Source organism: Nicotiana tabacum, chromosome 16, assembly GCF_000715075.1.
Source record: "Nicotiana tabacum cultivar K326 chromosome 16, ASM71507v2, whole genome shotgun sequence".
In the NCBI taxonomy this organism is placed as follows: domain Eukaryota; kingdom Viridiplantae; phylum Streptophyta; class Magnoliopsida; order Solanales; family Solanaceae; genus Nicotiana; species Nicotiana tabacum.
The window spans coordinates 137179238-137191874 of record NC_134095.1 but is presented as its reverse complement, the minus strand read 5'-3'; the positions used below and the strand labels follow the sequence as shown (position 1 = coordinate 137191874).

The 12637-nt window shown below is 36.3% G+C and overlaps 1 protein-coding gene across 3 annotated transcripts; it reads left to right on the top strand.

Annotated features, from left to right (window-relative positions):
* Positions 1–4039: 4039 nt before the first annotated feature.
* Positions 4040–10975, top strand: LOC107802857 (uncharacterized). Of its 3 annotated transcripts, none has more exons than XM_016626433.2 (7): positions 4040–4215; positions 6154–6429; positions 6596–6651; positions 6745–6823; positions 6911–7049; positions 10107–10220; positions 10470–10975. In XM_016626433.2, exons 2-7 carry the CDS (start codon positions 6260–6262, stop codon positions 10659–10661), a joined length of 750 nt encoding a protein of 249 aa, XP_016481919.1. In that variant the 5' UTR covers positions 4040–4215; positions 6154–6259; the 3' UTR covers positions 10662–10975. The 3 variants fall into 3 exon arrangements, with proteins under 3 accessions (XP_016481919.1, XP_075089478.1, XP_016481921.1); XM_075233377.1 differs by having other exon boundaries at positions 4051–4215; positions 10420–10975; XM_016626435.2 differs by having other exon boundaries at positions 4214–4292.
* Positions 10976–12637: the final 1662 nt, after the last annotated feature.

The following is a 12637-nucleotide window of genomic DNA, read 5'->3' as shown; positions in this document are numbered from 1 at the left end:
CTTCTCGAAACTCAAAAATTTTCACATCATTAGATTCCTTATCTCCCCACGAGTTCATACATATCAAAAACACCAGAATCAGAGTTCAATTGACCCTTCAAATTCTTAATTTAAGTCATCTTAAACTCAAGCCCTAAATCTCCATTTTTAGTCCATTAATTCCTTAATTTCAGTCCTATTTCATGAAATACCACCATAGAAGTGTTTTTTAAGTCCAAAATCTTTACCTTATCGAAGTTCCCTTGAAATCTCTCTTCAAAATCGCCCAAAAACTTTAAGTCCGAAGTTAAAAATGGTTAAACCCTTTAAAAATCGCGAAAAAGAAACATATATACCTTCTGCCCAGACATAACCGCATCTGCGGTCAAACAGCCGCTTCTGTGGTCATATCTCCGCATCTGCGGAAGTTCACTTAATGGACCAACACCGCATCTGTGGTCCACTCGTCGCTTTTGCTGCTCCGCAGGTGCGGTCCCCCTTCCTCATCTGCGGTTCCAGGCTTTCCTTAACCTCTCCGCTTCTGCGACCCAATCAACACATCTGCGATACCGCACCTGCAGTCCCCAAACCGCAGGTGCGAAAACACCAGAAGCAGCAGAAAAATCTGCAATCACTTAAGTTTCAAAACTTCCTGTTAGCCATCCGAAATCACCCCAAGACCCCAGAGACCTCAACCAAAAGCACCAACACAACTCAATAACTCATTCAAACTTGTTCCAATCATCAAAACACCTCAAACAACGCCAAATCCATCAATTCACATCGAATTCAAGCCTAAGTTTTCTAAAAACTTCCGAAATACGTTTTCGATCTAAAACCCAACCAAACCACGTCCGAATGACCTGAAATTTTGCACACACATCCCAAATGACATGACGAAGTTATAGCAACTCTCGGAATTCCATTCTGACCATCGGATAAAAAATCTCGCCAACCAACCGAAAATTGCCAAAATACTAACTTCGCCATTTCAGGCCTAATTCTACTTCGGACCTCCAAAACCAATTCCGATCACATTACTAAGTCATAAATCACCTCCCGAAGCTAACCGAACCATCGGAACTCACATCCGAGCCCTCTAACACATTAGTCAACATCCGATTGACTTTTCCAACTTAAACCTTCTTAAAAGAGACTAAGTGTCTCATTTCTTACCAAATCAACTCCAAACGCAAACTACTCAATTTGATCACATAAAATACGGATAACGAAGCATAATGAAGCGGAAATGGGGAAAACGGAGTGGTAACTTATGAGACGACTGGCCGGGTCGTTACAACCGTGTATTTGACTGAAATCTATTTGATATCATCATTATTTGGACTGAATGCCAACTATTGAATCCTTCGGGGATTTTTATTAATATTTCCTCACTGTTTTGACTTTATACTTGAACTCTATCATGTTATTTTCCACTGTTTTCGTACTCAGCCATGTTTACTCAGATTTAATACTTAAATGATATTTTAAATGATGTTTGGGCTAAGAAATACTGCTTTACTATTGCCCGAGAGGCTTGGGAGGAATTTTGACTGAGTAAGGCCAAGGGCCTATGTTGTGAGGAAACACTGATATTGATTTGAGGCCGAGGGCCTGAGATATGTACGCCACGAGGTGGCTTGATTGATATGAGGCGAGGGCCTAGTTTTGATGCCACAAGATGGCTTGTTATTGCGCTTGGGCCGTAGGGGTCGCCTCCAGGAGTCTGCACACCCCCAGTGAGCGCAGGTACCCATTGTGATGTGAGATTGAGCCCGATGGACTGGTATTGTTCTGAGATGTTGCCCGAGGGGCGGTTTTGTTGATACATTGCCCGAGGGGCGAACCTTTACATATTTATTTTTCCTTAATTGCGTGTCAATTATATGTTTACTTGTTGAAAAAGGATTTTACTTATCTTTCTAACTGGTTTACTGTTTTTAAGTGGTTTTACTGCTTCATTATAGAATACCTTGTGCCTTACGTATTTTCTTGCTTTCAGTCTTTATTTACATTTGTTACTCACCGAGTTGGAGTACTCACTTTACTCCCTGCACCCTGTGTGCAGATTCAGGCGTAGCTGATCCCGCTCCCGAGTGCTGATCATTCCAGCTTCAGGCGAATTCGAGGAGTCTTTAGGTAGTTGTTGGCGTTCGCAGCCCGGAGCTCCTCCCTATCTCTTTTCCTTTATGTCCTTAGATTAGTACTAAACTCTGTAGTTACTTTTGGGTATTCAGTGTTGTTAGATGCTCGTGACTTGTGACACTCCGGTTAAGGCTGTGTTGGGTTGTACTTCCACGTTTTATTGATATTACCTGCTACTTAGTATTATTAAATCATGTTTTAGACTGTTTTCTTGCTGTTTAACTATTTAACATCGAATTGGGAATAGTTGGCTGGCCTTGTCTTCACGAGAGGCGCCATCATGACCGGGTCCGGGTTTAGAGTCTTGACAATTTACAATCATACTGCCAATTATTATTACCACAACCACGATCAACCACCACCAATACTCACCATCATTAGCCACTAATATATTGCCAACTACCACTATCAGTTGTTATTACTATTAGCTATTATCATCATCTACCACAGTTATCAATTGACACAACCAAATACCACTATTAAATATCATTGTCAACCACTATTACCACAACCACGATCATTAGCTGCTACTGCTACCAGCCACCGCCTCCAGTCAGCATCCATAGCTGTCATTGTTAGTCATCACCACTACAAATTATCATATCAATTTAACCTTTAAATATTTTTGATATAGTATTAAGATTAATTATTGATCTTTTATTCAATTTTTTATTTATTAATTTTAAGTAAAAATAAACTTTATATATTTAGATGATAAAAAAAATAACAATCTTAATATTTTGTGTTCCAATCTTAAAATAACATCTTAACTTTCAAATGTTTGTTTATAAGTCTTAATTGTAATAAACATTTTAATATTCAAATGTATATTCATATTTATATATCTTAATCTTAAAATTAAATAAATAGAATCTGGAATAACATCTTAATTTTATTAAGACTCCATATAAGATTTCAATATCAAAGAGCCCAATCACTCTAACCTAAAGTAGTTAGCCAAAGTACAAAAGGGGCCCAAACATTAATAGCATGTTTGACCAAGTTTTTTTTGGGCTAAAAGTATTTTTTGGCAAAAAATTGAGGGGTTTGGTCAAGCTTTTAGAAAGAAAAAAAAGTACTTTTGAGGAGAAGCAAAAGTAGTTTGTGAGAAGCAGAAAAAAGTATGTTCTCTCCAAAATCACTTTTTTCTGAGAAGCACTTTTGAGAAAAATACTTAGAAGCAGTTTTCAAAAGTTTGGTCAAACACTAATTACTGCTTAAAAGTGCTTTTCAAATTAATTAGTCAAACACAAGTTGCTTCTCACCAAAAGTACTTCTGAGAAAAACACTTCTCAAAATAAGCCGATTTTAGAAGTTTTGCCAAACATGCTATAATAGCATGTTTGGCCAAGTTGCGAAAATCAGTTTATTTTGAGAAGTATTTTTTCTCAAAAGTACTTATGGTGAGAAGCAATTTGTGTTTGACTAATTAATTTGAAAAATACTTTTGAGTAGCAATTAGTGTTTGGCCAAGCTTTTAAAAACTGATTTTAAGTGTATTTATCTCATAAATGCTTTTAAAAAATTGTTTTTGGAGAGAAACTACTTTTTTCTGCTTCTCCTTAAAATCACCTTTTTTTCTTCCAAAAGCTTGGCCAAACACTTCAACTTAAAAAAAAAAAAGCATTTAAAAAAAATAAATGCTTCTAGGATTGAAGAAGCTTGGCCAAACATGCTATATTACTATTTTACAAAAATAATCCATGAAAAGAATCTTAATGCTGCAGACGTTATCCATTAACAATTTATACAAGTTATTCTAATTTGCTGAGACTAATAAGTAGTAATTGTTGTTATTATTGATTAATGAGTAATTGGTTGTTATCATTGTCAGCAGGTTGCGTGGATGACTATTTGGGCTAATTATGCAGTAGAGGCAGCAAGATTCGGACCTTTGAGCAGCCTATATGCCAAAGGAACACCCGAATATGCGCAAGGTTCCCCAGACAAAAGATGCGTACATTCGCATATTCCCATAATTATTTTGTTCTCCCCTGGGACACGCTTCTTCATCTCTCTCCCTAAATACCCTTCTCTCTCTCTGCCCCCTCAACGCCCTATTTAGCGCATTGCCACATACCTATTTCACAGGTTCTTTTCTCTTTCCCTATCTTGCTCACTCGAATTTCAAGATCCTTTTTTCTTTTGGAATTTCAAGATTGATCCCTGTAATTTTATAATAATGACTTTATGGATTTTGATTTCCTTCCCCCCCCCCCCCAAGTTTCATGTTTCCCGTACCACCTTTATGACCCTAATGTTGAGATTCAGAATATGCATTAGTACTGATTAAGCTTCAATTATTGGGGAATTGACCCAAAAGGAAATGGGTTTTGCTAGGAATTTGAGGATTCAGCAATATAGTTTTAATTGTCATTCTGGTTATGGGTGAAGAAGGGAATTATACATACGTATAATTAACTCTTGTTTGATATTCTATTAAGTCAATTTTTAGCTTTGCAACTGACTACTGATGCCAAAGTCAAGATTTTTCAAATTCATTTTAAGATATGTGAATTGATAAAAAAATGCAAGCTTATGAGATTAACTTAAATTAATGTAAGAAGGAAAAATGGAATCTTTTTATTGACATATAAAACCATGAGATAAACAAGGGATATGAATCACCATGAAAGGTTCATAATAGAGTTTTTTACGGTACATTATTCGGTACCCCTTGATAGGAAGGTGCGGAGGTCAAGAATCAAGGTAGACGGCTAGTAGGTACATTATTCGGAACCCCTTGATAGGAAGGTGCGGAGGTCAAGAAACAAGTTAGACGGCTAGTAGGTAGTCGAGAGTATTAGTTCTAGTCTTGTGTTCTATTATTCTTAGATGTTTTAGTATTACTTGTTCCTTTCGGTTCGTTTTCTTACTGTCTTGTTGTTATTACTGCTTGGTGCTACTACTTTTCTTTTTGTCTTTCGAGAGCCGAGGTCTATCAGAAACAACCTCTCTACCTTCATGGTGGGGTAAGGTGTGCGAACACACTACCCTCCCCAGACCCCACTTGTGGTATTAAATTGAGTTTATTGTTGTTATTTGGTCTTTATTAAAAAACTGTTTGGGAAGGTTTCTAGATGACATTAGCAAGAAATTAATGACTTGAAGTTGATGTCTTCTTATAGAAAATTTTGATCTTAGATCAATTTCTGAATCATTATGTCACTTTACTAGGTTACAAGTTACGACTCTGATTCACCATTGACATGATAAGATTCTGCTGCTATATATGCAAGTTGTACTGTGTAATGGTTCCTATTGAGACAAAAAAAATGGCTAAAAAGCAGTAGCGGCTCTAGTGCATAGTTTATGGGTTCCAAAGAACCCAGTAACTTTTGTGCAGTCCGTGTATTTCTATTAAGAAGCCCACTAACTATCTATAAATCTTTTACTGTGAGCCCAGTTACTACACTTGAAATCTATGTAGGAACCTATAATGTTTAAATCTTGGATCCGCCTCTACTAAAAAGTATATTAGTTGAGCTAGTGAAGTGTAATCTAACTCCCGGAGTATTCAAAGCTCAAGCTTCTAGAAAATCGGATGTGGTTCAATAATGAAAGTATTCAAGAAATTGTGGCAACTTCTAAAATTTCAATCTGAGATAGTTTCTTTACCTTCTGGTACCTACTCCTCAATGCAGAAACAAAAATTCCATGCATCTGAGGATACCTAAAAGATAACCGTTGAGAACAGATAGTCATAAACCTAGAAACAATTGAGCTCCTTATTTCTCCCCTCACCAAATGAAGTTTTGCAAAGAAATGAACAGGTTAGCGAGTAGATCTAAAAAAGAAGATGATATAGTGCAAATAAAAAGGTGGCATACATTTAGGGTGTAAAATGTAAAGAACCCTATGGTTTTGTAAGCAATGCTGTGTGAAGCAATAATTCTATAGTTTATTAAGATCTTTTGTGGTGAATCCCTGGTGTTCTCTGGAGGATTTTCTTTGCTTAAAAGAATTTTAGTATATATTCTTGATCACTCGAAAACATGAGAATTCGACTGATTCCTTTCCTTGTTACAGAAAAGCACAGAAGTGGTTGGATTATTGCACGTTAACTGGTAAATATTGGTATCAGCGTGTTAATGCTGGCAATCAGTCATTCATTTGACTGATTGCCAATTAGCAGATGGGTACCCAGAGTTCACTGAAGCCTAATACAGCCTTAGCGGGTGTGCATGGTGTGCAAGTGGTGCCTCATTCACCATTTGCATTGGAAGAGATAAAACAACGTGGGGACTTGCATCAACCTCGTCATGAAAGTTTTTCTGTTGGAACAAGACATCAGCTAATAGTTCAGTAAGTGAAAAAAAATGAGGTTCTCTCACTTGACCTCTAATCATTTGTGCGGAGGTGCTTTTCTATCTTCTTGAAGTAACGTAGATGATTGAATTGTCAACTCAGATCCAAAGTTAGGATTCCTGTTGAATAAGAATTTGACTCGTCATGTTATCTTGTTCACCAGGAGAGTTTGGCAGCAAAGGCCTGGTTGCCTGAGGCCCATCCGTTGCTGTCTCCACGGTAAAGATACAAAGAGCAATCTCTTTTATTATTACTTAGGTGTATCATACTGCCTCCAACATATTTCTAATCGATCAGTTGTTTTTCTTTTAGGTGATAGTACTGTTGCTGAAACTATTGCTAATGTGATCACTTCTCTTCCTTTTATTGCACTTGGACTTCAGGCTCCAAGGTCAGAAATTTAATTTTCTAGAGCTGCTTTAAGATGACCACATTTGATTACTCGCATAATCTTTAATTTCTTTGTTTGTTGCTGCAGGAAGAATCTCCATTGCAAACTTTATGCAAATTCTTTGATTGGAGTTGGAATTGCCTCCACTTTGTACCATTCTTCAAGAGGGAAAATAAGACGGTATCTGAGATGGGCTGACTACACGATGATAGCAACAGCAACAGTGGTAAGTCTTAAGCAGTTCATTCATTTTTAAATCTTTTCAGGATCTTTATGTTGCCTAGATATTACAACATGCAATTTTGTTTGGATCTTTAATCACACAAGAAGTCTTTCTGAAAATTATATTATTGATAACTACATAATTCTTCAACACCAGAAATAAAAAAGTGCAAAGAATTAGGAAAGGTCTGTGCCATCGACATTGAAATAGCAGGAGGGTGTGCTCGAATAGACTACTTGGTCTCCATTTGCTAAATTATGTGAGAGGTATCTACGACACATGGAAGTGATGATCCTTTCCATTAGAGTGCTCAAATTCCTAGAAATGCTTATTTTTGGATGCCAATTAGATAGAGCTATGCTGGAATTTTGGTGTACTACCTTGAGAAAAGCATCTTTTTGTGTTTTGAGAAATTTTATTCATTATGAACTTTCTATCAGATAGTACTTCTCCAAAAAAGATGATGCAATCTTCGACATTTAAGTCTCAAGTACCTCAAAGAAAATACTAAAGCTACACCATTCCCCTAATGACCATTTTTATTTTTTTGTGTTTTATTCCCTGGACTAATACATGTTTAAATGTGATTAGTTTTACTAGCAATGCTATATTAGACTTATGAGTTTGTTTTCTCAATGATTTTATGAAGCACATACAAATTCCATTATGTTTAGTAAGTTCACAAATCACAACGTTGCGCAGATTTAAAAAGATTCATCAAAAGAAAATAACTTTTCTACATTTTGCTTTGGCTAACATTTTGAAAGCAATAATATTCTATGTTCTCTTTTCTTATGTTTTCGAAAAACATAATGTGCATTTTTTATTGTACCAGCATTACTAGTTTGTTTGTTTTTTCTTTCTATAGTATTTTTTTTTTTTTTGGTAACTAACTTAATTTTATTAATCACCAAAGCAATCAATTACAAAGCCATAGCTAAGCCAACAAAGCTAGCTATATCAATAGGAAACAAACAAAGAAAAAACTCCTACTCCAAAACTACCTACTCCACACTTTGATCATCTCAGAAGACATGGGACTGTAGGTGAGCTTTGATTCTAGGGGGTGCCAGAACACAGCAAATATAAGCTATCTCCTTCGCAATGTTTTCATACTGTCTACTCCTTTGGTCAAATATTCGTAAGTTCCTCTCAATCCAAGTATGGTGAATAGCCTCTGCATAGACCAGTTTGAAGATCAGTGCTTGTTGGGATTTCCCTCTTGAACACTTGATGACCCATTGGCTTTATTCACTCCAGTCTCTTGTAGCAGGCTCATGTAACTGTATCCAATGCCTTACTTTTGTCCATACAGCTCTTACATACGTACAGTGCACAAACAGGTGCTCCTTTGTTTCTTCCCTCTCTTTACATAAGGCACACTGTGTATTCACATGTATACCCCATTTGTTTAACCTATCAGTTGTCAGTAGTCTTCCATGCATCAATAATCACATTGTGAACTTTGCCTTTGGTCGTGCAGCATTGTTAAACATGATGCTTTTCCATTCAACCCTTGCATAGTCACCAAAAAGATGGAAGTATATTTGTCTGATTAGGCTCTTCTTAGGTGTCTGTGCAAGTATAATATTCTCTAAGGAACCTTGAGCTTCAAAGATCAACCTAACCATCCAGCAAGCCTGTTGAGGGGCCGGAGTATTGTTGAATTGCTGATTTTTGATGTAGTAAGTATGGATGCATCTGATCCATAACTTATCCTCCTTACGAGCCAAATCCCAGCATACTTTAGCTATAGCAGCTTTGTTCCATATTTGTAGATTAGTAAGGTTCAGCCCACCTCCAGCTATAGTATCTTGTTAAAAGGGGATTCCTGGCATATTTTTGGTGGGCTAATAAGTTTTAATTAATTATTTCACAAACATGTTATGTGCTATGTAAATTACAAGTATGTTTTCTGTATTGAGCCGAGGGTCTCCTGGAAACAGCCTCTCTACCCTTCGGGGTAGGGGTAAGGTCTGCGTACATATTACCCTCCCCATACCCCACTTGTGGGATTATACTGGGTCGTTGTTGTTGTTGTTGTTGTTGTTGTTGTTTTCTGTATTACAATGCATTAACTATTACTAGATAAATCACAAAACTGGCGGTTCCAATATGCGAGACTAAGGGGAGCGAAGTGTGTTGCTATGCTCAGCAAGAGAAGAATAACCAAATAACAAAGGTGCTATATTTAATCATCAATAACCGAGTATAAAGCTTCTGGTGGAAAAGATATCTGATTGTTCTGCTGTCGCTTTTCTTTCTTCTTTGATACCACCATTTTAGTAATTAACCACTCTTTTTTCTAGAAGTAACAATTTTTCTTTCTACAGAAGAAGCAAGCCCATTTTTATAAAGCAAGTATTTCCACAACACTCCTTTCATATCATTCTTGAGATTAGCTTGGCCATTTTCCACTTCAAAAGAAAATGTGAAGTGGGGCAGAGACTTATAGTAGTATCGATGGGAGTCTATAACACAATAAGAGTGGTTTCAATTATCATTTCCCTCTTTCCCCTTCCCTTTTATTTTTTAGTAAGTTAAGATGATTTCTTCCTATCTATCTGAATCTTAGCGGATAGAATTACCGGTAGCTCTGGTGGTAATAGTTGATGTGCGCACGAGTTGGCCTAAACACCACCGTTATCCTATATATGTTTATAGTTTGAGTCAGAGCCTATAAAACTGCCCGCATTTGTATCAAAGAGCATATCTTACTTGCATTTGTATCAAAGAGCATATCTTACTTGATGTTTCGAGCTCTCTTTAAATTTTGCTCTGTAAACCTTTCATGTGGAAGCAAGCTTTCTCTCTCATGTAGGAGTATTAGTTTTCAAGGAGAAAAAAATCCCTCCATATTCAAGTTAGTTTTTGAGTTCGTCATTATCAGTTATTATTATTATACAACAATATTTAATCAATATTTTTAAGTTTTTATAATTAAACTCTTGAGTTTTGTTCTGCTGGTGCTTTACAACAAGTGGTGCTCTGAAACTTTTTAGCTTCAAAATAAGCCAACTTAAGTGTTGATTTTTTTTTTTTTTTTTTTTTTTTTTGCAGTGTTTATCAAGGGCACTAAGAAATGAGAATCCAAAATTGCTGATGGCAGCATCTGCTGTCCTCCTACCGATCCAGCCTCTGATGGTTTCTGCTGTTCACACTGGAATTATGGAGGTAGATATCTGCGACCGAAATGTGATGCTTGAATGAACCAAATTTCACTACCATTTATTCTCTTTTACATTGAAGTTCCAAATGTGATATTCAGAACGAACTGAACTTCAGTACAATTTTATTCTGTTCTATGTTTAAGATTTTAATCGTGATATCTTCCCTCTATACTCTCTTCTACTGGTGTTTACATGCTTTATAGGACCATCTTTTCCTTCTTTTTTTTTTTTTTTTGTTTTTTGTTTTTTGTAGGTTGCATTTGCAAAAAGAGCAATCCAAGATCCAGAACTGAGAATGGCCCACAATGTGCATAAAATGTCATCATTGTTAGGTGGCGCTCTTTTCATCGCTGATGATGTCTTTCCTGAAACACCTTTTTTGCATGCTGGTTGGCATCTTGCTGCTGCTGTTGGTGTGAGTACTTGCAATAAGCTTCTTGAGTAGGCTGATATTGCAATTAAATTTCCTGTCAAATTTGTCGAGACCACTTGCCGTTGCCGGCAAAGATTGTCCATTTATTCAAACAAGGAAGTAAAAGGCACACATTGAGATCTTGGATTAGTCTTGTAATTCAATGGTCCATCCTTGTTTGACTATTCGTTGATAGTGTTTATCGGGTTAGTTATTTACAACCATAGAACTATGGCAATTAGTGTTGCTCTATATTTATTATGCAATGTAAACATTATTTGCAAGATATGATATATCTGCAGTCTTGCTATGAACTTTTCTGTTGTTGAAAGTCCAGTATTCTTGAAGTCGAGCGCTACTTTTATGGAATGTTTTTCATGTGAATTCTGTTGAATATCTGCAGTTCATCTAAGATGTGTAAATGGGATTATCTTGAACTCGTTTGTTTCACAATTTGCTGTGGAACTGCTTGTGTTGACAAATTGCTTCACCACCTGAGAATGGCCATACAAATAGCTGTAGAATCAAGAAAGAGCTCTATGTAGCAATTTTACTGACTTACCTTTGCCTATATTGTTCTGTCATTTGGGCTTGAACTGCCTACAGCAATTTGCCACATACAACATCAATTCAAATTAAATCTAGTGTGCGGCAACAACAGTAAGCTACAGTGGCAGATTCAACTACGGGTTTATGAGCAGAGAGATGGAACCAGGATTTCAACTTTACGTGTTCTGGATTTTAGGACGACAACTTCAAGTGCTAATAACTAGATTTCAAATTTAATATTTGTATGTATTTTAATGAATTTTTTAACATATACATTATCTCAGCAAAAGCTACCGGGTTTGACCGAATCCGTAACTGGATTTCTAGCTCCGCCCCTGTCTATGAGCCACTCTGCTAAGGTAAGGGCATGTTGGGACCAAATTCAAACGGATGGAAAATTTTCCATAATTGAGGGACACTTTTGACCCTTTCCCCTAAATTCAAATATACATTTTAAAAAAAGTTTTCTCAACTGATATAGTATCCAAATTTTGGATCCACCACTGTTTCTGTACCCCGACAATTTCACACTAGTTCCTCAAACATGATAATACTTACAGCATAGAATAAGTTTATAAATTGAATGATATGTTCTTATCTCCACCAATTATTTGGCTTGTGCTAGGAAATAAAGAAACATTCAGTTACTCTACTTTCCAAAGTATGTGTAACATCTTAGGACCACTTTTTACCTTTCAATCATGTCCTTTTGGCCATGCTTACCAACCATATATGACTCAAGGACGAATTGATTGTCACCATCTCAAGGCAATAAGAATGGTGCACATAAATTTGGTATATCTTTTACGTAATTATTAAAGTTGTCACCTTTCCTTTGGAACATGGCCTCCAGGACGAAGTTAGCATAGGAGTTGCGCATTCGGCCGAATCCAATAATATTAGTCCAATATTTGTATTTGTCTTACAAAAAATATTGAATATGTATAAATTGTTAATTTAGAATTCAGTAACATAAACGAACTAGAATCCTGAACTCAACTGTAGGAAATGAGAGCAAAAAAAAATCAATAATAACACTGCAATATTAATGTAAATAAATACACGGATTGGCTTGAATCGTGCTGGGCACTGTCCTAAGAAACTATTTCAGCAGTGTAAAATGTCTCTCCAGGATTAAACAAGCCTACCTCTAATTAGGAGGATACAGGAATCAACAAAATATTAAATTACAAACTCAACTATTTAAAAGAGGGTAACAAAGAAAGTAGACTATAAAAGTTTAAGGAGGAAAGGAAAATGCCGACGATTGAAAATTGCTTCAGCTGAGGGTATAAGCTACAGTAGCCCAGCTTATGAAATAATGTTCATAACTCATGTTACCGTTGCTTCAACAGAAAGAAGTTTTCAAAATTAAAATTGGCAAAATCTTATTTAAGAACAATAATGTCACAAGAAAGATTAAATGGATTAGCTATATTGTCAATTGAGAAATACTTATT

Bases quoted from the DNA above. Each gene is read 5' to 3' on its own strand.
- LOC107802857 (XM_016626433.2), top strand. From the start codon at position 6,260: ATGGGTACCCAGAGTTCACTGAAGCCTAATACAGCCTTAGCGGGTGTG. The intron at 6,824-6,910 runs GTCAGAAATTTA...TTGTTGCTGCAG, and splicing joins CTTGGACTTCAGGCTCCAAG to GAAGAATCTCCATTGCAAAC. The intron at 10,221-10,469 runs GTAGATATCTGC...TGTTTTTTGTAG, and splicing joins TTCACACTGGAATTATGGAG to GTTGCATTTGCAAAAAGAGC.